Source organism: Balearica regulorum, chromosome 1 (assembly GCF_011004875.1).
Source record: "Balearica regulorum gibbericeps isolate bBalReg1 chromosome 1, bBalReg1.pri, whole genome shotgun sequence".
Classification (NCBI taxonomy): Eukaryota; Metazoa; Chordata; class Aves; order Gruiformes; family Gruidae; genus Balearica; species Balearica regulorum.
In genome coordinates, this window is record NC_046184.1 from 3,928,645 (window position 1) to 3,953,839 (window position 25,195).

At 39.2% G+C, this 25,195-nt stretch overlaps 1 protein-coding gene across 8 annotated transcripts in view; it reads right to left on the minus strand.

Moving 5' to 3' along the window:
- The window catches only part of MKLN1 (muskelin 1), a 97,345-nt gene that overhangs the window by 24,542 nt on the left and 47,608 nt on the right, over window positions 1–25,195 (minus strand). For all 8 annotated transcript variants that reach the window (XM_075758008.1, XM_075758354.1, XM_075758273.1 and 5 more), the window contains 4 exons: window positions 21,557–21,669; window positions 6,000–6,212; window positions 3,962–4,183; window positions 1,828–1,957 (listed from right to left, as the gene is read on the minus strand). In XM_075758008.1, coding sequence (XP_075614123.1) covers window positions 1,828–1,957; window positions 3,962–4,183; window positions 6,000–6,212; window positions 21,557–21,669 — 678 coding nt within the window. The remainder of the gene's footprint in view (window positions 1–1,827; window positions 1,958–3,961; window positions 4,184–5,999; window positions 6,213–21,556; window positions 21,670–25,195) is intronic.

The following is a 25,195-nucleotide window of genomic DNA, read 5'->3' on the forward strand; positions in this document are numbered from 1 at the left end:
GAATCACTTTGTTCACACAGATCAAAATGGTATATCACCACTTAACAAGAGTAAAATAAAGACTTGCTTTTTTGGGTGAAAATAGTGCTGTCAGCATTTGCTGTCTGAATGTAACATGTATTTTGTTCTCTTCCTGTTAAAATGCAAATAATCCTAGCATTTTCTTTCAAAAGCAAGGGAAACATTCAAATCTGTTTGTTTACTTTCTACACACAGGAGAACAGTAAACTGAAAATCTACTCGTGAATTATTTCCAATGAGTCATTTTCTTACAAAGTCTACTATTCACCACTTCAGGGTCTGTGGGAACGGGGAGATGGGGTAAATATTATAGTCTCATTTGCTTAACTGAGCCTTGCAGTTAATGTATTGCTGAGAAGCAGAACTCAGCATCTTCTCCAGCCATATGACAAGCTCGCTATCTTTAAATCCGAAGTAGACACAGGTGTCAGCTCGAAGCCAAATGTTTTAAAGCTTCTGGCTATAAAGAAATATAGTTTTTAAAAAAGCAAAATGGCAGAATGCTAGCTATTTCATGGGGGGAAAAAAATCAATTCTTTAGAAGTTCAAAGGACAACAAATGGTGCGTGGGTGTGTGTAGAGCAGCATCAGGCAACATGCAGGCACCTTAATAAAGCAGATTGTCAACAATACAAGCAGGTTCTTTCTTGGAAGCACTCAAGTAAATAAATGACTCCAGAGAATAAAAGCTTGGGTACTCTTCTCCCTCATTGGCATAACTAAATTAATGAACAAACAACAACTCATAAAAATCAATAATTCACTTCAAAAATTTAGCAAAATTACTTGCTAAAAATTAAGCCTGATCAAAATAAGGAGGGCAGCCTAAATTCAAGATAAATTAACTTCCTGGGATTTTGGTAACTGGAAGAAGAGAAAGCAAGACTGGGACCAAATATACATAATTTGAGAAAAATTCATAACTTCTCTCCTATTGTAGTACACACTGCAACACAAATTTCCACTTCTAAGCTGTATGCAGAAAATCCGGGTATTTGTAACACAGGAAAATGATGTGCTTATACACACAGAAATCCCTTCTGGAAAAAAAAAGAACATTCTTCTCGATGTCATTTGAGGAGAAGAGGTATAAAATCAGTTCTTCATGGTTGTGTTACAATGCCTTTTGGGTGTTTTTTAAAGGTTTCTGGTATACAGAACTATGCCTGGTATATTTAGCTCCAGTGGTATGAACCTAACAACTGAAGCCTTGCTCCCTCCTCCTACCTTTTTTAGTCCCTCCCTGATAATTTAGTACAAGAATAACAGGACAACAGGTCTCATCTTTCTAGTCAGCTCCTGCCAGGCAAAATAACCTCTGTCCCTCTACTCCAATTCTCTGTCTCTGAGCATCTTCCCTGCCTTTCTGCATCTCAAAACCAAGCAGATTACTTCTATTTTATGGAATCTTTCATTTGGTGAAAACTAGAAAAAACCTGCTTTCTCCTTTCCTGGTTTAACAAAAATTATTTTCTCAGTCTTTTTTTTTTTTGTCTTTGCTAGAGTTTCAAAGAAGATATTTTTAGTTCTTATTTTGCTGATTATTTTTTTTCTTTTGAGGGGCTATGTGGTTTCATGCATCAATTATTTGTATTGTGCTGAAGATCTTGAGTGTCAAATGACGGGAAGGACAAAAGAGCTGGCATAAGTTTAACCTATATACTGAGGAGTTTACTTGGGTACATAGGGCTAGTTAAGGAGGCCAACCTGATACCACAAGACACTGAGGCTGGCCTTTCACCTACCTAACAATATATCTCTCATTTGTACCAACAGGAAGAAATTAATATGTAGTTATACTCTTACCCATCCCTGAATCTTTCTTAGTGCCGTCTGATATGATATCCACATGATCACTGTCTACATCGTAACTGAAGAAGTCATTCAAATAAGTCTTCGATCTCTGGCCACCAAATACATATAAGCAGCGATTTTTCTAGAATGGAAAAAAAAAAGTACGTCTTTACAAAGCTCAAGAAAGTATGTTGGCCAACTTTGACTATTAACAGAAACATTAATGAATCAAAGAGTATCAGATATGTTTCTTGTAAGCTTAAAATCACACCTTAACTATCAGGTCTGCCAGTCTTAATCTGGTAAGTATCTTTTACTGTCATCTCCACAAAGATTCACAGGAACAATTTTGCAGAACAGTGTATTATTCTCAAACTCAATAAAAACTTAAGAATTCCTGATTGGATTCTTTATCTTCCTGATTCTTGAAGTTATGATTTCTCAGTTTCAAGAGCTAAGCCATTAAGGGCTCACAGCTTCTCCACCCCAAAAAGCCTCTCACAAATGCAATTTTAAAGACTTCTCTTTCTCGGTCAATATGAGACCACAAACCTGGAACCAAGAGCGTCAGCTCCAGTGACTAGGCAGATTTTACGTAGTTAACTATTGTAGCCCTGCCTGATGAAGCCATAACTTCAGAACACTAAAGCAGCAATTCATTTTTTAAGTTTATTATTAAAGAATTAAAAGTCTCCATGCATAAAACCTGTTAGATCATAACTTCACTGTTTAAAAAAAGAAACCCAAAACAGGAACAAAAGATGGACTGTAAGAGAAACCATCCAGGTACCAGCACATTACTAAACTCAGAACAGGCAAATGGCAAGCAGAAAGCGAAGAACAACAGGTCTATTACCTCTTTCAAGTTTGCCAAGTGGAAAGTCTGTAAGAGGCAGATTATTTTTTCTTTCAAATGGTTGAGAAAACAGCAAACGACCTAAACTTCCACGACCTGTGCTTACAGAAACCTGTATTCTTATGTTTGCCACGGATACATACTTGGAAAACCCTCAGGTACCTGTGCAAAATTGTGTGGCAATTATGTTTTTCACCAGATTTTAGAGTCATTCAAAACAAAAATAAAATTGAAAGCTCTGACAGCACAGTATTCACTATAAAAATTCTGATTTTTCTCTTTCCCTTTTAAATGAAAGTCAGTAAATTGTTCAGACTGGTCAGTTTTGAATTGGTGGTATCAGTATACACTTGAACACTACAGCATTAATTTTAATTCTTTTCCTCCCGACCCCTAAGTCCGAGCTTAACGTCAGCAAAACTCTACAAACTCCACTTAGTACCACTAAGAAGCTGCCATGTAAGTTCAGTGCAGAACTGCCACTGCCCCACACCTACCTATGCAAGCATTCCTACTTAATGCTAATTCCCTCTGTATTCTGCTATTCCACTGGAAACACCGACGTGAAAAGCTAGTCCAGAACATGGATGACACAAACCATCCTCCCTCCACCTCCTTCACCCTGCAGTTCCCATGTTCTGTACTTAAGCAAACGTGCGGTTGATGAGCACAACTGGAAAGGCCATGGAAGGTGGGTTTTAATACCCACTACTAAATAAAATGCTATACATGCCCTGTCCCCTCAGCCCTCTGCTTTTCCATCAGGCCCCAGATGAAGTGCCCATCATGCCATCTGTGCCCAACTGTTAACAGCTGCTCAAGACAGCAAGGAGCAGCTGGGTGACAAAGGAATATGAGGCCTGTGCATCTCAGTACACACCCCGTCAGTCCCTGCACTAGTCAAGTTTACCATTCCCATAACTATGTAGGGTATCTTCTACACCAGCAGTTTCTATGTTGCTCTACCAACTTTAAAAGAAAAACTTTTTAGATCAAATTGAACCGTAGCCTTTGAGTCTATTTACCATTATTCAATTAAAATCAACTATTTAAAATTCACCTTGCTTTTTACTTGAAATTTTATTTAGTTGAAGTCATGAAAGCTCCAAGACTTGAATTAATACCACCTGCACTTACCAAAGAAGCATGAGAACCTCAGTGAACATAAAATCAAGTGAGACAACACACCGCTCAGGAGATTAAAGAGCTTCAAACTTGCAAGAAAAACCAAAACCAGATGTTCTCCTTAAAGTCAGGCATCATAAATCAAGGAATGGTGCAGATACTTACAGAATGGAACAACATACAGTGTCCTATTCGGGACTGGATATCCTCAGGTCCAGCATTACAGGAATCCTCTCTCAAAAGTTTCCATGTCTGACACTGGCAGTCAAAAGCAAACAATCCACTGAACTGCGGTTCACTGGCTCTGCTGTCATCAACACTGCCGTTGCAGGTCAGAATTCTGCCCCCAAAGGTATATATCATGTGTTTTTCAGAATCCATACACATCTGTAAGAAGGAGAGTAGTTTTAAGCCAGCACATTAAGAATTGAACACTAAGATTTAAATTAAACATCCCTCTTCTGCAAGCAATACCTAAGAAGTTAGTACTCGACACACCTTCTGAGCCTCTAAAGAGCATAAAAACACACGTGTCTTCATGGTTGACAAGTATTAATCTTAGAAAAGAGTTCCTTTATTTTAAAAGTGAGTCTAATTTCAATTTACTATTTCATAAGCAAAAACAAGAAAGGACTATATGCACTCTTCGTCACCTAAAAACTGCCTCTAGTTGCTGCTTTTAGGGAAAAACATTTTAGAGTCTATCACCAGGACCCACAGCCAATTCTACCAGAAAGTTAACAGAATATCACCTCTGACAATGGCTACGCAAGGGAAAAATTCAAAATCACTGCTTAATTTACTAACCATCACTCAACCAAACCAAAACCAGTCTGTAATCTGTCACTCAGATTCCATTCCAAGCATATACTTACTGTTACCCCCATTACTTCAACATAAAGTAGGGCCGTAATCTGGCCAAGGATTTTTGATGATACTGCAGCAGAAATATGTTTATCCCCAAAGTCTAAATTCAGGTTATGGCACACAAGAGATGCACTGCAGTACAAATCAAACAAACCTCCCTGACTCCAGGTGATGTTTTCAGACACAGTACAACACAGAGCATTACAAAACACCAGGGGGAAAAAAAAACCACACACATATGAGATTACAGTAAGATAGAGATGCTACTCAGCAAAGCCCACACAAAACACTTCTAGTGCAGCAAATTTTTTGGGAAGGTTAAACAAAAACCGCTATCGCAGTAGGTACTGAGGGAGAGGAGAGGAAGAGCTGCAGATTGATAAAGAATTCAGGGAGGACATTCTTTCCTAAGAGACAGCAGGGAAAAAAGAAACAATTTCAGAAGCAGGCAAACAAGGCACCAAGAGTAGCCTTGCCAGCTGACAATTTACTTTTGCCTTTTCCCCAACACCTGGGAGACTGGTATTCGTTATTAATAGAACAGAAAGACTGATTGGCTTTTGTTCTGCCGACAGCACTTATCTTTAATTTTCGGTGTCAGCAGAAATGCGTATTGTGCTGGCAAACAACAGCTTTAGTTACAAAACAGCTAGTACCAATAAAAGCAATTCTTGAGTTGCTTTAAAAATGAATACTGATGTGCTGTTTCTTGGCTGTGGTTTGTAAAAATAAATTAAGAACAAACTACCTTTTCCAAGTACGCAAAAGTCATTAAACATACAACATCAGTAAAGTAGTAATCAGTGTGAACACACAGACAGGTGTGGCTTTTTAAAAGATTAATAGGCACTCCTCTAAGATGTTTCAATCTCTACAAAGCAAGCACATTCTACCAATTTTAAAAGATAACCAATTTTGAAAGAATCCTGATCTTGTTGGCCTCATTTCAGCAGTTTGCTTATAGCATTCTTCTGAAGGTACCATACACAGCTTTGAGTTGCTCCCCAACGCCCTCTGAGCAAGCAGATCTGCAAACCCAGCTCAACAAGACTGATTAAAAACAGATGAACTGTGCTTTGAGCTTTAATAAAATGTGTCTTAATAAAATGAATTAGTTGGCAAAGGTTTTTATGATTCTTCTGACTCGATTTGATTAGAATACCAGTAGCCAGTGGCATTAGACAACAATGCTATTCGACTTTAACCGAGTGCAGATCACAGCCTTCCTCATCACTGCTATGTTACCTGGTACAGTACTTCTAAACCGCAGGAGGCTATGATCAAAATTGATTCGCAAACTTTGAGAACTTGGGCTAAGAGTATCAGTGTAGCTGACCTGATGATCAAACACCAGCTTTGGACCTCCATCCGCTGCAGTGTCTTCACTTAGTAACATCCATGTGTTTGTGTCAATGTCGTAGCGATAGAAGTCACTTTTCAGAGATTTGCTGTTCCTCACGGAGGAATCCAGATAGCGTCCCAGTGTGTAGATCTGCCTCCGTTGAATGTCAATGCACATCTTGTGACAAGATCTGGCACTAGGACCACTCTAATAAAGAAAACAACCACAAAAATAAAGAGAATAATACATTTAATATAGCTCCAGGTAGGTCATGGCACACTCATTAAGGGCAAATAATTACTATCAGCAACTGGAAATCCTTCGAGAATTCAAGAAAATCTGCTTGTAATCAAATACAGGATTAATATATAAATATATATATAAAAGGACATTTCATAACTTCTTTGTCCTTTAGAAAGACACCAGCAAAAACCTTAACACATTTTTCACAACAAATAGAAGACTTGAAGCCTTTCTGTAAGATTCCTTAGAAAACAGACTGTTTCCTCCAGAAGTGATTCTCAGAGGTGTGTGAAAGCTACTTGATCTTTTAAAATAACAGAAGTTGATGCACATGAGAGGCAAATTAAGATGTCACAGCCTATAAATAACTACATAGGAAGATTAAGAAGTGCTCTATTACAAGAGCCTCTGTTTTATTAATAGGCTGTTTTCTAACAGATCATAATCAGACACTCCCACAAGCAATCATATCCCTTAATGGGTCTTTGAAGGTATCAAAAGCACTCCCTGTCCTTCACAAATAGATATGGCCATTCCAGCCTCCAACTACAAGAAAGTTTCCCACGGTAAGCAAAGCTGCACGAGTTATGATCTTCAAGAGAAACACAGAGGGCCCCTATCAAATTATTATGTGCTTATTCATCCAGAAGTGCTCAACTTAAATCATAGAGTAATTTATTCAATGCTAGCAGTACTGGGTAGTATCACTTCTGTTTCCCAAATCTAATTTTGAGAGCCTTTGTACACCCATCTTGAAGCATGACAGTGATATTCTTGTACTCCAAAATACTAGAAATCAAGATGTGCAAAGCCTTAGTTGCAAAAAATCAAAGAAAGAAAAAAAAATCTGGCATCATGCTTATAGATAAATTTTATAGCTGTTTATTTGATCTAAGTTTGTATAAAGTTTTGGCACTTTATAAATGTAGACGCCAGAACAATGCTAGTCAGCTAACTTTGTAAGTCTGGAAGCCAACATGAAAACTGGTAATTCAATTGAGAAATAAAAAAGCTGTACAGAAGACTGAAGCATGAAAGAAAAAAATCTATTAAAATCTATTGAAAAATAAAGATTATGCAACTAGGCAAAGATGTAACATAAAATCACCATTTATTAGAAGGCTTAGAGTTAAAGAAAAATAGTCACACCACACCAAATAACAAGCACAATATTTGCTCCAAGTGCTACCAAATACCACCTTTACAGAAAACAAATCTTCATAATTGTACAATGTCATGGAAAAAAGTATACTGAAATTATTATTGAAACTTAAAATATACTCATGGAATACTTTTCACTAAGTTGGATAAAATATGAAAGGAAACATAACATTTTTGTAGTCAACACTTTACTATTCATAAGATTCAATTTCTTGTTTAAAGACCAGTTACAGGAAACTGTTTACAGTAACTGAAAACAACGATCTGAAGAGGTGAACTGAATCGTTTGTATTTTGTAAATATGAGGCATTATGTCAGCAATGAATTACAGCTTTGAGGATTAGTTACTTCATGGCAATTAAGATAATCTTCTTTTCTGAAAAAAAATATTGACAGAAGTGAAATATTAGCACAAACTCTTGAAATGCAGCAGAAGTTCATTCATTGCCTTTGGTCACATGGAAGAAGCTCAAAGAGAAGGCGGCACCATACTTTATTTCGTTCCTAGAAAATACAAATCAGTATCTTCCAAAGGACCCTGTTCCAAACACAAAAGGTAGTGTCTTCGTATGAAAAGTACCGACTTGAGTATTCACAAGCCCCCGATTCACAAAGTAACCCCAGCAGACCAAGTCTACCTCTAGTTATGCAGCTGGGATGCTTAAGGATACACCATTGGTCCCCTGCCAAAGAGCACAGATTTGCATTGGCACAGCTGCCATGTAGATGAAACGTTAGGACCTACCTGTGCTTTCATTGCAGTTTTTTAATTGAACCTGCTGATTTAAGTATCTTACCCCACTCCCTCACCTCTATATGCTCTACGGTCTAAAGTAAATCCTACTAAATTTGCTCAAATAACGTCTTTGGCACTTTCAGGAATAAATCTCCAATTTATCAATTTCCAGACCTGCCTTGAAGAATTGCTGCATCTTCAACTGAAATTTATCAAAGTACAGACATGAATCTAAGACACTTAGCACCCACAATACCAGTTTCAAGCCATTGGTATCAACAGCACAGGTACTACACTGGCTAAGTATGCAACATACAAATTTCAAATCCTAAGACTATGCTAAATTGAAGAAAAGAATTTAGGAAAAATATCTTCATTCTTGGGATATGTATTGGTCACATCTCACACAGTAATAACTGCCTTTTTAAAGAGCAACTAAAGGATTTAAGTACGACCATTTCATCTATACAGACACAGAAATTTCATCACCTCAAGTTCACTTCAGAACTTGCAGAGTCTACCATAGCATGAACTTGTAATAGAGAAAACTTCATTCAAATAATAATCTTTTCTCAAAGAACACTGGAGTAATTCCTGCATATCACTTACAAGATCACATGGAAGCTGCCAAAACTTTCCAATTGAGTCTACATGTTTACCAATATGAGTAAATAACTCCATTAAACAGTGGTACACATTGGTTTGACATTTGAGGTAGAATAGGGGAAAGGCCTAAATCCGCGTTCGCTTGAGGGCTACTCAATTTGATTAAGGAAGTCCTTGTAGTATGTATATACTTCAAAGGAGGACACAAAGTCCATTTACAAAGACAGATACGGGTAGACACTGAAAATGAATAAAACACTTCAAGGCACATGTGGTTAAGTGAATCAAGAGCCCGTGGGTGGTTGCGAATGTTCATCCAAAGAGGCATACTTCATGTGGTTACAATAGCAAGCCTGTTGTTCAGACAAAGAACACACTTCCACAACTTGTCATGGAGAAAGTGACCCACCAGACTCAAATGGGAAAGAGTTTGCTAATTCCAGAAGCGTTTGAAGAACTTGACCTATTATTAGTAAGAAGTAAGAAAAATTGCCAATAACAGACATGACTCTCTCTAACCTACAGTTGAAGAGATCAAGTATGCTTAGAAAGCAGGAGAATAATCTTTTGTCCCTTCCTGCCAGGATGTAGGCAGTTGACGATCCATGAGTTAATGTCCAAAGGTGAGTGGGTCTTACTAGAGATCTCTATACCCTTACTCAAATCTGGTCCTTATCACCAAAGATAAGCTGTAGACACACAAAAACTTTCTATTGTACTTGCTACTTCTCTAGACATACTAACTGCCATTCCCAAACACATCTGCAGCTAATAAAGACAGTTTCACCTGCACAGCGACAACCACAAGAGAAGATTAAACAAGCCCAAGTCTTCTTGAGCAGAGCAGAAGACAAATAATAGTTTTGACCAGTTTGCATTCATCTTCTCCTGTGGGTATCTGAAGTCATAACAAATCAATGCAAAACTTCTTATTAAGTACTTGCTCTTTAGATCTAGTTTCATTGAACTGTCTTCAAAGTTATTAAAGCACACAGGATCTAAATTTTTTTCAGATGAAGCTTCAAGAACGGATTGACTGATTTAATAAAGGTATTACTTCCTAAACAGAGTACATCTTAGTTAAAACAGGCTCTAGTAAGTCACATCCAACAACAGCACCCAAATGATCTGAACAAACACTGGCTTTGGGGACTCTTTCCAATTCTCATCAGGAAGCTCCTGGCACACACATTGCAGAAACCACACGTGAAAGAAGCTTGTGACTAGGCTACGCTCTTATTCAGATGGCAAGCAATGTGTTACGCTGCTTTGGTCAGTCTCTCCGCTTATGCCAAGGCTGCGATGCCAATAGTAAAGCATTAGCATATCACATTTCTAACCTACAAGACACCACACAATACCAAAGATTACTAAGCATGGGCACTGTTCAGTTTCTGTGGAACTCAATAAGTGCCCACACGGAGCTAAGACTAACCTGAACAAAATGGCTCTCTGCCACGCAGCACCACCATACAATTAGCACAGCATAATAACGGCTAAAACAGATTAAACAGTATGTGCCATGGCCCCATTTTGAAGTGCTACAAAATACCAAGCTTCTGTGCCCTACTCTGATATCCTTCCTCAAACAGGTTGGTCTTGATGCAACTCCTCCGGTCTCTAAGGTACAGATAAATGCCCTGATGAGGGTGGGATGGCAGGGAAAGGAAGAGAGTATGTATAGCGAGTACCACCTAAGACAGGCTTTCAATCCTTTAAGCGCCCAGGAGCGACCAAGGCCAAATAGGATTTTTTGGTTTCGTCAGTGCTACACGAAATTCAATTGTGCAATGCCAAGTGAATACACAGTATACTTTATGAAAAGCCTTCTCAACATGCTAAGCCACTTTATAAAATCTAATTAGAGCTTTCTTCATTTAACTTGCAAATGCTGAAAGCAATTATCCCACTTAAGGACTAACTTACAAAACGTTTTCAAAAAGCAACACAACAGCACCGAGAGACAACACTGCCTCCCTAGAATAATTGATTTGTTCCTATACAGGAGAGAAAGGATTGGGACTCAACTCCTTAGGGTAGGGTCTGCTCAAATAACTATTTATGCCAAAATCAGCATGCATCATCTTAGCAACAGCATCCTGGCATGCTCCGCTAAGGCACAAACATGATAGCTTTCATTTTTTGTTTTGTTTTTAAATAAATGTCCTACAAACCCGCTTTAATGTGAACAGGACTGCGGGAAGCCAGTTCCACTCCCCATCCCACCCCCAAAACAAAAACTGGGGGAGCTTGGCTTCTTTTGGTTATCATAACCTTTTGCAAATAAAGCATTTTCAGTTGCAAGAAAATCTGTTTTATTCAGACTGCTCCAGATGAAAAACCTCAGGAGCAAGCCTGGACCCTGTTCAAGAGTCAGGGAAATAAAAACAAAGAACAGCTGACTAATTCTCCCTTCTTGGTGCTGTAAAAGACTGAATGGAATGTGAACACTGCCTCCAGTATAAAGTTCAAAAATAAGCGTCATGAGGTAAATGCTCTTGTCCTAAAGCAAACTAGGACGAGGACATAAAAAGACACAAACAACCTACTTTGTTTCCAGTTCTGAGAGCAGGCTGTCATGCAACAAATAGTCCCTCCTGCCTACACACAACTACAGAGATTAATTGCTCTCATTTCCCAGTTACAGAGTATAATTCATTTCCTCCTCCATCCCCCACCCCATCCCCCCCTCAAAAAAAAAAAAAAAAAGGGAAAGTTCTCCACAATCTTGAAAATGAAAGGAAATGCATATTATTCTTGGCATTCATTCAAGTCTATACACTTTTTAAGATCAGAGCTTGTTAGTGCTTTATCAACACCAGTCTTCAGCTAATGCGTACTCCCAAAATGTTTAATCTAAGCTGGAGTTGAAAATTATTTGCTCTACTCAAGATAAGTACCAAATTCAGCAGGACAAACAACTACAGCCATACACAAAACACAACACTTGCATCCCATACAAGCTGCTCACAGAAGGCATTTTAACTTTCTCATAACCTAGAGGTGCCAGAAACCTAACAAAAGAATTCAATCTATTGTTTTTTTCCAGTAGGACAGGGCATTTGCATTGCCCATCAGCCCAAAACACAAAGCAAAAGGAGCGGAAGCTGATGCATTGCTCCTAACACCCATGTAGCCAGCGCCAAGTCACCGACGGAGCAGGGTCTTGCACGTTCAGTCACACCACAGGAGCCTCACGACAACGCTTGTGGCCGCAGCAGGCCAGGTACACAGCCAGGGGTGTGTGCCCTCTATAAGAGTTTCTTAAGCGTGCAAGACCCTCTCATAAACAGAATATCCCTGCTACTTTTTCCTGCCCTGTTACGATGGTGGAAATCAGTGCTACACGTGTCATTTGATGTCCAAGACTGGACAGCTCTAGCATTAGACTTCGAAACCTTTCAGCGTGACGAAGGGTAGACGCAAAGGATTAAATTGGCATCTCAAATGCTTCCAGGAGCACAAGATGGGAATCTAGCTCTAAAAAACATATTCTGGATGCTGGAAGTACACTCAATTCATTCAATTACTCTGCGAGTTCACCATAAGTAAAAGCTTATAGCAGCGCATGAAGCTAAGAGTTACACTAGGTCAGCAGCCATGCATTTCCACTCTAAGATATTTTTGCTGCTATTTATGAAAGATAACAGATATTCCAACTTACTTTTACAGCTGCTGTACCACCTATAAAGAATATTCTATGAGAGTATGCCAGTTAAATGTGTTCCGCCAATAAATATTTTGGGAAGCCTATTAAATAGATCAGAACTTGGTTAAGAATCACGACACTTAAAACTCCCCTGGACCAGCACTGGAAAGCCATGGGTTGACAATTTTTCAGACAGAACAGTTAAATGTCTTATGACAAATATTAGGCTGGAATATCAAAATGTTTCTGACAAGTATTTGAAAATAATTGACTACTAGTAAGTCTAGCCACAGCTAATATGCTTCGGTCAGTTGACACAGTATTTGAGCTATGGCTAATCTGCTTACAAATACCCTCCTATAGCAATGCAAATAAATAGATTTAGTGACAAAGTCCTTTCTGGGCAACTGACTCAGACATGATGGAGCAGATTAAAGTCAGAGGCAGCTTTTAGCACACAGTTTAGATTCATCTGTTCAAGGTGAGATCAAAAAAACCAAACAGGATGATGCTTTTTTTTTTTCCCCTTTCTAAAGCATGCACACATTTGGGATAGTCCTAATTTCTCACTGTGGATACTTCATGGCCTCAAGCTGAGCATCCCTAAAGAGACTTTTCCTGCTTAGACTAGATGTAAGGAATAAATGGTCCAGTGTTCCATTTTTTAAAAACAGTTCAATGAGCTTATAAGTCAAATGATTAAGCTCAGAGATCATACGACATGATCCTTATGATAGCACAGGACTGGATTTGATGACCCATGAGGGGCCAATCCCTTCCAGTCCTGCATAAGATTTTGCTCAGACTGTTTGCTCCTTCCTTAAGGGATCAGTGCAGGTTAATCACAGCACAGATGAGCACAGACTCCGTGCAGCACAGGAGCACTGCTATGAAAACGAATAGATGCTTAATGTTCTGTTCCCAGGAGATTACCTGTTCAAAATTAGTCTCCCAGCAGAGACTAATTCCAGAGTATTTTCATAGAGGAATGAAGTAGCACATCATCTATTGGCTTCTGATGAACCCTGATTAATGCACCTCTAAAGAAATAAAATGTGCCCCATGAACTGACTTGTGAATTTTCCAAAGCATCAATATTTTGCTTTTGACAGCTGCGTTGCATGAGTTTACCTACAGTGCAGAAACAACTTTGGCAACCAATGCCTGCGTTATTGTCAGTGCAGGGAGCCACGTTCCTGGGTTATTTCTGAGCTACGTGCTCTCACTTGGCTTGCTTTCGCATCAAGGTACCATCGAGGCCTTCCAGTAACACATAACATCATGGATCTTACGTTGCAGTAAACCAAGGCATCCCATGATCAAGAGGATTTCTAGGCAAGTGAAATACTGGAAAGGAAAAAAACTCACAAAGCTTCAAGCATGCAAACAGCATGAAAAAATACTTTCATTTATGTGAAGCAGGTTGCAGGAACACATACGAAGGTTTTGTTTAGGCTTTAATTTACAGTCAAAAGTAAGTCATCCAGCCTACGTAATTCAGCTTACAAATGCAAACAAGAGAAGCACTGAAGTAATACCCCAGTACAAGACAACCTCGAAGCAAAAGGACATCAATACTGTGCTATTTCTAACAAAAGACACAATTTACCTGCAAATCGAGCACTGCTCACACTGATGAAACATGAATAAAATCATAGCTTCTTAAATTTAAAAAAAATGAAGTGTTGCTTTGGTACACATGAACTGCTCAGTAACACTGATGAAATATAACAGACGACCCACCACAGAACCAGAGCTTTCACCAGCTCTGAGAGATGGGCCCTCAGGACAACATCCCTCGTGTGCCGAATTTAACTAACCCCATTAACAATTGCAGGATGTTGAATGAGGTCATTTTTGCATGCATCACAAGTTCACGCTGTCCTCTCATTACCAGTAACAATGGCTAGCGAAGGTCCAGCCAAGAGAGGTTTTTCCACAGATGCAAACTATTTGGCTTAGCTACATTCACACTTGCAGACCAACAGGCTAGCAGGCTGAAAAATATTTAACTAGTCATTTATGGACTGCTTAGCCACAAAGACAAGGATGCAGCAAGGCTAGAATTTCTGAAGGTTTGGGTTTTTCTAAATTAATTGTCCTTGAATAGCTGGTGATAGATAAACATGAAATTACAAGTTTAAATACTTCGACAGCCACAGGCTCTCAGATACTTCTGAGAAAGTAAAGACAGCCTTAAACAGATGACAAAGGAGTAGTTTGTACCCAGAGGTGTTACAAAGTCATAAAAGTTGCTGTATAATTTTTCCCCTCAGGCTAACCCGTGGCTATGAGATTGCCATCTCAGGGATATAGATAGTAAGAACAGTTTAATGCAGTCTTCCTCTGTTAAGCTATTACAGCAACACAGCAAAAGAAATATATACACACACACCAGAACAGAATACTTTGAGCACTGAAAAAAAACCAGAAGCGGCGACTGCCGTGCCTTCTCCTGAACTGACAGATGAGGAGAGATGTAGCTTCTGGAATTTTTGTTTATATCACCTTTCAGCTATTCTCAGAACATAATTTAGTTATCCAGCTGCAGGAACCGCATCAATTACCACTGGAAGTGCAGTACACAGCCAGTCTCTGCTGTGTCATAGTTTCAGAAACAAGGCATCTTCAATTTTGCAATAATTTACAGAGAGGAAAATCAGCCAAGAAACAGTGCAAGTATTTTCACTGGAGGTCTGTGACGCACCATGCTAAACCCTTCTCTTCCATATATTAAGAAGAGTAAGCATAACACTTGGCAGCAAGCCGTGTGGAGAAGCTTTTAAAGAGAAAGCACTGAAAACAAAGCATGCATGGAGTAACACAAGGACTAGAACCCAACAGTTTATTGAATACAGTATCAATAAAATCTCCATCACATACAGGCCCTGGAAAACTGATGGATTAAGACCTATTAAACATACTAAGCTCTTTCAGGTCTGAGAACTCAACATATCAATGCACTATCCATTCTGCCAGTATATGCTCTCAAGGCAGTTCAGAAAGCTTAAGTCCTAATTACTTCCAAAACCTGGTGGCAGAAATACTTATTAGCAGCAAGGTCCACAAAAACTTACTACATTTTCAAGCATGTAATTATCCAGAGAATTTAGCTAAGGATTTGTCTATGATACTACTTGAGAATGCTTCCCCTATGTTACCACATCGGGATAACTGATATTTCTTTAGGGATTTCTGTATTTGTACAGCTTGAGGAGTGTTAACATAACGGAAGGCTTTCACAGTCTAGCTGAAATAAGACACTACTCCCAAAGCAAAGTTGACTGGTGTGAAAAGCTACTTTCACCTTGCTGGCAAGAGAATAAGCTTTCCTCCCACCTTCTACCCTTGCATACACTCCTGTTTCTTTAAAATCCTTTTCCCCTATCCATTCCATGTGAAATGCAGGGTTCCAGGGAGTCCAGCTGGCTCTTGTCTTACAGGTGCATATTTCTGTGTCTTTAAAACCCAAAAGGATATAAATCAGCATTCCTTATACCACTATCCATCGCTTTGCTAAGTCCTTACCTGAAAATTTTGTAATACTTTACGCAGTTGAATAATGTGTCATCTTCCCCGAGATGCATTCACAGCCACCCTAGCATGCTTCTGTATACTGCCTCATCTGCAATTTACAGGGAACTGGATGATGCAATAACTTCCTAATAAAGTCACGTAAGTAAAATAAAGCCACATTCCAGATCAGAGACGAGAGCAGTAAGCTCATCATAAGCTAGAGCTGAAGTGGTGATTTTTATCGGAACATAAACACCACAAATCAACTATGCACGATGCATTACTTTCAGGTGTAAAAGCAGTTTACAAGTTGCACCCTTTGCAACTGAAGGCTTTATGATGGTTTGGAAATCCATGTTATAATCTGAAGACTGGCACACACAAGCTGAGGACTGCCAAAGTTTTGCAGCCTCCGAAACACCACGTATAATGCATTTAAGTACTCCCTTCTCTATAAGAGTGACTTCAATATCAATACGTAGAGGAAAAGGACCTCCACACATTGAAACACCTGATGTTAGGAATAACTGAAGATTGGCTGGGTTTCTGTGGTTTTTTTCATGCCAGAAGCAAGAACTACAGGCGCCTAGTGATGGAACTGAATAATTTAAGACCTAGAGCGGTTTGAAAATATGGATGATCTTTTCTTTTTTAAAAAAGAAGTCAAAGACAAATAAACAAGGGTTAACAGGACAGAGCTCCTTAGGCACACAAGGTAGCCTAAGCAAGTAACAAGTTACCTTTAAAAGCTGAAAACCTTTTCAAAAAAGTTTCCCCCCAAAAAAATTCTCAAGGTACTCCTCCCTCAACAGGGTCTTTTTGTTTTAGGCTGCCTGTGTGGAAATCATTGGAGAAATTAGTCAGGCATATCTGAAAGTCTAACATTTGGAGAAAGAATACTGGCTAGAACATTTTAAAACCATTATGCTACTAAGCAGAGAGGAAAATAAAATATTAGCATGTGATACATAGGATCAGCCTAGAATACTTTTCATTTGGTTCACTTCAACATCTGCCTTCTTTGTCCCTACTTTTGTAGGCATTTACACTATTTAGGAAGTTGGCTCAGAGGTATATCTGCAGTATCCAAGTTTCTGTTGCAGGCTTTTGGGGACAGCTGCTTTCTCCCTATGTGCTTTTGTGGCACCAGGCGTCTCGTACAACTGAGCATCTGTACAACTGGAACTACTCAGCAGTACAACATGGCAGATTCAGTATATTAGATCTCAAGTCCATAAACATCACTATTTGAAACAAAATCCTCAAGTTACTTAAAGCGTCTTCCAAATTATATTACCATCTGCGGGGAGGAGTCAATATTTGAGAATAGTTCAGTTCCTACACCTAAAACAGCACAGAGTAAAAGCTTTACATAGATAAGCTTATGTATTTCTGCATCACACCCAAAAAAAAAAAATCAGTCATAGGTGTCACAAACACAAATGCGTAAGATGCTTGTGTGGTAATATGACATTGAAGTTTTGGGTAAATTCATCCATGTCAACAAACAAAGAAACACATGCAGACACCATAGAAAATTTAACTGGAAATACAATAGCAGATTAAATTCACCCTGGCTCTCACTGTTACGAGATCTTTCTATACTTGTCAGCTTTTACTTTCAGTATCCTGGAAAAGCACTCAGTGTTAGCAGCAAACTGTCACCTTACAATACACCGATTTGCTAGATCATTTTTGAACCTACTGAACAGTAGGCACTTGTTGACCTACGCTTTCCTTCATTGTGAAAAACGATTTATCTTCTCAACCAGTTAACCTATGACAAGACCTTCACTTCTACCTTTGGCAAGAAACACTTTAAAAGTTTTTGAGAAACACAGTATCACCTAAACCTAACCCATTTACACAATTTCCACGTCCTTCACAGAGATCATTTGTGAACAGGATTTTCCTCTAAAAAAGCAAGAAAGAGGATGAGTCAACATACCATGTTTACAAATATGCACCACAGAAGCTACCAATTTATGCAGTAACACGCTGTTTGAAGGGAGATCTTGTATCTCTTCTCATGTCTCTAGGAAATACTGAAACGAGGTACAGAAATACTAGCGACATACAAAATATGCCAACTATCACTCTCTTCTCATTTATCAAATCTCCAGAGGCATCAACATCCCTCAACATTTTGATCCTATTTAAAAATCCACAGAACTATCAAGTTACACCAAGCAAAGTCTTTCCTACGGTTCACTTAAACTGTCCTCCTGTATTGAATTTCACTAAATTAGCCTTCAAAAGAGAAAGTTGCTGCTTGAAAACTAGAAACATTAGACATCAGAACAGACACCTTAAGTTTCTCCATTAATTAACACTGGCCTAAGATCAAATTGTCCAAGGAATGTCAGGGTTTCTTTTTTTCACAACTATTTATTCCCAAATCCTGAAAAGATCTACTGATCTACAACCACTAATAAACCCTGGAGACAACGGCATTTGTCAGAACATTCCACTTGGTTCAGGGTGAAAACCCTAGAAGGTTCTTAGATAAACATGTTTTGGCTGTGCCTCATGCCAACTGGTTAGTAGAGCTGTTGCACAGTCGAGCACTCCACAGAGGAGACAGAAGGACATAAGTTCTGGGTACAGCTCCATGGTGCATCTCCTCAGGAAGATGCAGGCTTGGAGGAGGATGATTTGACAAGGACTGCAGAAGCCTTGCCAGATCCATACACTGAAGGAATGGTAGGCAAGTTCTAAGTCAGGTGTCTCTGTCCATCAGCAGCTGTGGTACATACACTGGAGGTTCAGCCCAACACTGTAAGTCCTCTAGACCCCCTTTGTAAGACTATAAGTGATCAGCTACTCCAGCAGTGCTGTGAGCATTTTTTTTTCTTCCAGATGTAAAAAGGGCTATGGAAAATTAGCTTTGGTAGTCTAACTGTTAAAAAAAAAATCACAAATGCAACTTCAGGTGACAGACATTTCTTCAGCTCACTGGCAAATTTCGAAAAACAGCAGCAACAGTTTACTAAAAAGGTCACACAACCTTTTCATAACGCATTGCAACAGAAGCTACCAGTGCCTTTATCCCAAAAGCGTTACTGCGTATTACCCCTACGATAACCCTAGATAAGACGCAACTTTTACCATATTCTGCTCTTGTTCAAGCTTAATTATTGAATGGCTAATTTAACCACTGTCACTAATTAGAACAAAAGAGCTAGAAGCAGAACCAACACAATACAACACAAAACCAAGACTAAGTTCTACTGGAATCTACTCTGAATATTTTTTAACATTCCACGTCAACAGACATTTCCTTTTAGCAAACTGTTTGTGAACAGTTGATGTCCCTATTAGAGAAACATCTGGAGTCTTTGTTTTTGAATTTACTCCTCAACATTTGAGACTGACCTTTTCATTTCTAAATCAGGTTTTATCCAGTCTCTTTAGAAAAAAAAAAAAAAACAACCAACACCAAAAAAACCCCACAACATTGCTGGCTTGCAAGTACAGCAGCTGCCAGTTCACTGTACTCAGTAAGTCACCAAAACCCTGGACTTGTGCCTCAGCAGGCCTTCTTCTGAACTCCATTTCTTAAGACACACACATTTCTTTGCACTTCTCTATTAAGTATGCCTCTTCGTCAAAATTACCCATACATTCAACTCATTCTCTTTTTTTTTTTTTTTTAAATTTTCTTTAAATTCTCCTTTCTTGCTTCCTCGCAGCTCAAGACCCTTCCCCTCTTCCATTTGAATTTCCTGACCTTCCTTTGCATCCTGTAATTTTTCTTTTCCTCCAGGATCCCTTTATAGATACTTTATTGTGGGAACTCACAACTCTTCTACAGCCTCTCTTCTGCAACCCTCCTTTGCAAATCCATTCTTTCTCCCATCCCAGCATTACCCTGCCAGAGTCAGGCATGAGGAACTTGCAAGAGAAAACATAGGCTGCTCCTGGCACTGCTGATGTGTTGCATCCCAGCCAGGCCTCCCAAGCTTTACAGAAGCTCAACTGGATGCAGCAGGATCCCAGCAAGAAAGGAATTTAATCCCTTAAACATCAGAACTACCCACACTGGTTTCTGCAGGAAGAAAAACACAGTAACCCCCTTTTGACAGAAAGGTCCTATTTCACTGCATCCTGAGCTACATAAACGTACACACTAAGCAGCTGCAAAGCAAGAAGAAAAGTGAAAAAAAGAGACAGTTAAAATTGTTATGCCTCCTTTTCTGTTGCTGTCCTTCATTTTCCTGACCTCCTTATAAAGGGAGACAAAGGAAAGGAAGGTCTAGGTCTTTACCATATAGTTGATGAAAAAGATGAGTCCCGATTTCCACTTGTTGTTATGCCACACACACCTCCCCTCCTTTATCTTTAGGAGGTTACCTGTTGGGTAAATAGCGAATGTTTCTTCAAGTAAAACCCACGGTTCAAGACAAACAGAAGCAACACAAGCCCAGCCTACAGAACTGGACCCTGAAAGACTAAATCCAGCTTCAGTATCACATCACTGAATATGCAAGAGCTCTAAACAGTGATGAAAGGGCTGGCGGGGGAGGGAGGAAAGACTTACAATAAGAGTAAAAGAACCAGCTTACAAGGATATGAAATGTAAGGACAATTTTACCTTTATACAGCTCTATTATGATAGATACCGGAATATCTATCAGTTCAGTTTTGTTATTGCCCATTTTGTAAAGGATGTTAGAAACAGTAAGTGCATGACATGCGCAGAGATTTGAAGGCTACAGGAAGTGCCTTACTGTGAGATTTTATTTCAGCTCAGGCTATTTGTCCTACTTGATTACAACCTCTAAACACCTTTGCCAGGAAAATGTGGCAATATTAAAGTGTTATTTAATCTGGTACAGAAGCTCACAAAATAAGCTATGACAAGAAACTGGAAAAATACAAATGGGAAATAAGACGGTTTTATACTTTTTTCAAATAGTTGAGGAAATCAAACTTTTCATACCTTCAAGAAGAGGCTGCATGAATTTCCTGAAGTTATGCTCTGACAAACAAGTAACAAACTCAAAACACAATAACCACATGGAAATTTAACATGTCACAATATACAGTAAAATTAATCAATCAAGCCAAAGGTCTTGGACTTTTTTTGTTACCTCCTATAACCCAAGCTACATTTATTTCAGAAGTTTCTTATGCCAAATAGCAAAACACGCCAAGGAAAATGGCTCAAATACCACGAAAGCTCTCGGGATTGCGTGGCCTCTGGCAGTTACCCTTGTCCTCTAGATTTCTGTCTGTTAGTTGTCCATTTCTACTCACATTTTTGACAGAGGCTAAAAACCAAACAATTTGTTTCTGAAGCTCAACACCAGCATTCAGGTCTGAAATGTTTATTAGTCAGTTTGGTTGTTCTGTCCTATCAAATTATTTAACTCATGTTCTACTCACTGAATTCTTTTTGGCCAATCAGCCTGCTCTTGAGAAATAAACCTTTCCCCTCCAGTAATCTTAAGACTTCAAATTTACATCCATCTCACAAATTCCCAATGTAAGCATTTCAAAAAGTCTTCAGAACTTGAAGGTCTGAATCTTGTGGCGCACTCTGCACACTATGTATCAATACAAGCACTTCAGAAGCATGGCATTTTTCTGTGCAACAATTCATGTATTGTTAACTGTATGGATGTTTGCAGAACTTACCTCTTTCTCGGTATCCCTGGATATACAGGTCCACTGGTTTTCCTTCACACTGTATGCCCAGAAGTCAGCCAGATCCTGAGTTCCATCCCAGCCACCAAACAAATAAACAGTTTCTATTAAAAAATAAAGAAGGACATGTTAATTTTGTTTTAAGAGAATGCCTTTAAACAAGCTAATAGCTATGAAACACCTGTGACAAATAGACAATCAGAAGGGAAACTGAAAACAATTCTTACTTAAAGCACTGCTCCTCTTTGAATGGATCCAGTCACCAGGACAAAGAAATGTGGTTTGGTTTAGTAATGGAAATTTTTAGCATTGATAGACAGCCGATTCTCAAGGAGTCATTTTCTATTTCTACATATACATAAGAGGCAATCAAATCCACAGCCTTCTGATTAAAATTCAAGACAGACAAATTAACAACCTTTACCATTTTGGATACCGTGCACTGTAGTTTATCAATGACATCTCAGCTTGTACCCCATTTGGTACAAGATCTATAGATTAGAAAGACTTCTGAGACTGCAGCAGTAAAGCTTTTCCGTTTAGTCCATTCCTTAAAAAGCAAGATTTATTTCAACCATGAAATCCTCTTCAAGGGAAGCGTCTTAAAGTAACTTACCTGATACTGCAAAAGCAAGTAAGTACAAGAGTTACAGATTTAAGTCAGTGTTTCAGGCCCCTCTTTAGAGCCTGTTACCTTAAACCCACAACTGTTCCATGTACAGCAAGTTCAAAGGCTTCTCAGACTTGCTGATAAAACTAGACAAAGTCTCTGAATATGGGAAGCATTTAAGAAAGAAGTCTCTATTCTGACATGGAGAGATAACTAAACTGCTCCTTTTATAAAACATCACTATCTGGTCTCAAATGCTAAAAATACTTCATTTTTAGACTGCATTAAAAACACAACACAAAGCCAAGTCCAAGAAGAACAAGCCACTGAAGACTTGCAGAGCTTTGAAAAACTCCTTTAAAATCCACGAACTAGTTCTATTATGGAGGTAATGGCCAATTTTTAATCCAACACCAATTAAAGAGCAGAGTTAGAATTGAGATTATAAAATGGGAATAGTCCCTGACCCTTACCTACCATCAGGATAGTGGTCATCACCATGGAAAGGTTACCCTGGTTCATTAACTTTAATTACCCTTCCTCCTGGACTCAGGGCTCCCAGTGTTCCCTGCAAAGAGCAGGTCCCTTTGTGCGCATAAATTCTCACAGCTCACAAAACCCACATTACCACAACAGCTTCATTGATAGCCGAGAAAAATAAAAGATTTGGCACCAGCTAAGTATCCTATTGGGGCCCTGCCAAAACGTCATGCCTGCCTGTAAAGGCTTTGTTGTCTCAGATGAAATTTAATAGCAAACCTGAATGAATCCGATGAAAACTCAGATTTCTGAAAGTTACCTAAATCAAGCCGACAGATTTAAATAGCACGTAAGCACTGAAAGAGGAGTACAATCATACAGCTAGTGCAAACTCTGAGCATCCCCAGAGTCCAACAGCAACCACGATAACACAAGTGTACACGAACGATGTGCCAAACTTATTTTTCATCTTGATGTAAAACTGTAGCTCAGAAAGAATGGCTCAATCACTATCTAGACTCAGAATTACTACCATTTTTTAGTCTTATTACAGAACTATACACACATAGTCTCTGTATTTTTAAAGGAACATTTCTTATACATAAATGCATTTGTTGCTGGTAATGTCAAGAAAATAATTTTTCATAGTTCTTCTAAAGTTTGCAATTGTTCACCCATGGTGTAAGAGAAAATCAGTTGTTTGGGGTCCTTTTTCTTTGGTTTTGCTTGTTTGTTTTAAGAAGTCGAACTTCACTCTGTTCCCCAACCAGTATCATACCTTCTGCTCTATTTGTCAACTCGGATTTTGCAGGGAAGGTTATTTTTTCATCCTGCACGCAGAGCTCCAACCACTACAGACCCAGGATGCATGCCCAGCACTCCCAGGCCTTGCCCCAACGACGTATCAGCAAATTCTCAAAGAAGAGGGCAGACACAGGGAAGATACCACAAGCTTCCAGGCAGCAGGAGTGGGGAAGCTCGAGGGGAGCACAGCAGTCTCACATCAATACAACTATTTCTACATTAGTAGCACTAGGGAACTCAAGATGAGAGCAGGGGATCCTGCTCTGGCAGAGGGAAGGATTTTTCCTTTGTATTGGAGCAATATGTAATACAGCAATATGGATGCTGCTTTATTAAAGCAAGCCTCTATTCTGCTTTAGGGACTGAGCAGAGGAATTTTCAAACCTACCTGCAAGGCAACATGAAAAACATGAAAGCAGTTATATTTACCCAAAGCTTTTACCAGCTACATTTAGGAAGTCAAATTTCTACTCCAGCATCTTAACCTTATGTCCTCTACACTTATTTTTGAATACAAATTCAACACTTTGAATTAAATATGTTCTGTGAACATTTCTAAACTGCTTGCTCAACCAAAAATGTTTCTATAACGTCTGAATTCTTTTCTTCCGTTACTCTTAGGAAGACTAGAAGTTGCCAGAGCACTCCTCAGCAAAGTATTGGAGAACGTATGCCCCAAAAAATAAACATATTGCCTGTCAACCTCTCCTTATGTTCTATTTTTCAGAAAACTATGCAATGTAGCCTTCTCCAATCGCTGCTAAATACCAAAAATCCGGGGGGAGTTTCAGTCTAGGTTCAGATGGGTTCTCCAAGTCAGCTTTTACAACTTCTGTTAAGTCCATCTTCTGTGGTGGTGAAATCCTTGGTGGGATTCTAGCACAGCGAGTCTTCCTCACCTGATCAGGATATACGCAGCAAATTGCTAAAGCCAGGCTGATAAAAGATGTTTGGTCTGCCTGAGCATCCCTGGTTTTACTTACTAACATATCAGCACAATGAATACATTCTAACCCTAGTAACATGTTTAACTAAACAATTTGGTCAAATGATATTTCCATGTCTCTGTTAGACTAGTTCCCCATGGAACATGAAAGAATTATGGACCTAAAACATCTCTGCAAGTCATCCAGTGCATCAAGTGGTCTCCCCAACCCCTCACAGTAGGGCTAACTTCAGGGACAGACCAGGTTGCGCAGGGAAGTATTCAGTCACGCTTTGAGTATCCCAGAGGGTGGATATTTCAGACTGTCTAGACCTCTGCTCCAATGACTGATCATCTTCATTACATTTTTTTTTCTCCTAATAACTAACTGGAATTTCCCCTGCAATTTGTGTCCGATGTCCTTCATCCTATCCTTGTGCACCCCCCAAAACGAGTCTGGATCTATCTTCCCCATGCTCTCCCACCAGCTAGTTGAAGACAGCTCTAAGATCCTCCCGCGAGCCTTTTCTTCTGCAAGCTGAGAAAAAAAAAACCATCTTCCTGAGCATCTTCTCATACACCATGTGCTCCAGCCTCCAAACACCTTGGTGGCCCTTCACTGAGTTCACTTTCAGATTGTCACCATCCTCGTTGTACCAGAGCCCAAACTGGACACAGTACTCCAGATGTGGCCTCATAAGTACCAAACAAAGGGAAATTATCACTCCCCTTAACCTGCTGGCCGTACTCCTGCTAATTCAGCCTAGCAGGAGGTTGGCTTTCATTGCCACAAGGACACATTGCTGACGCA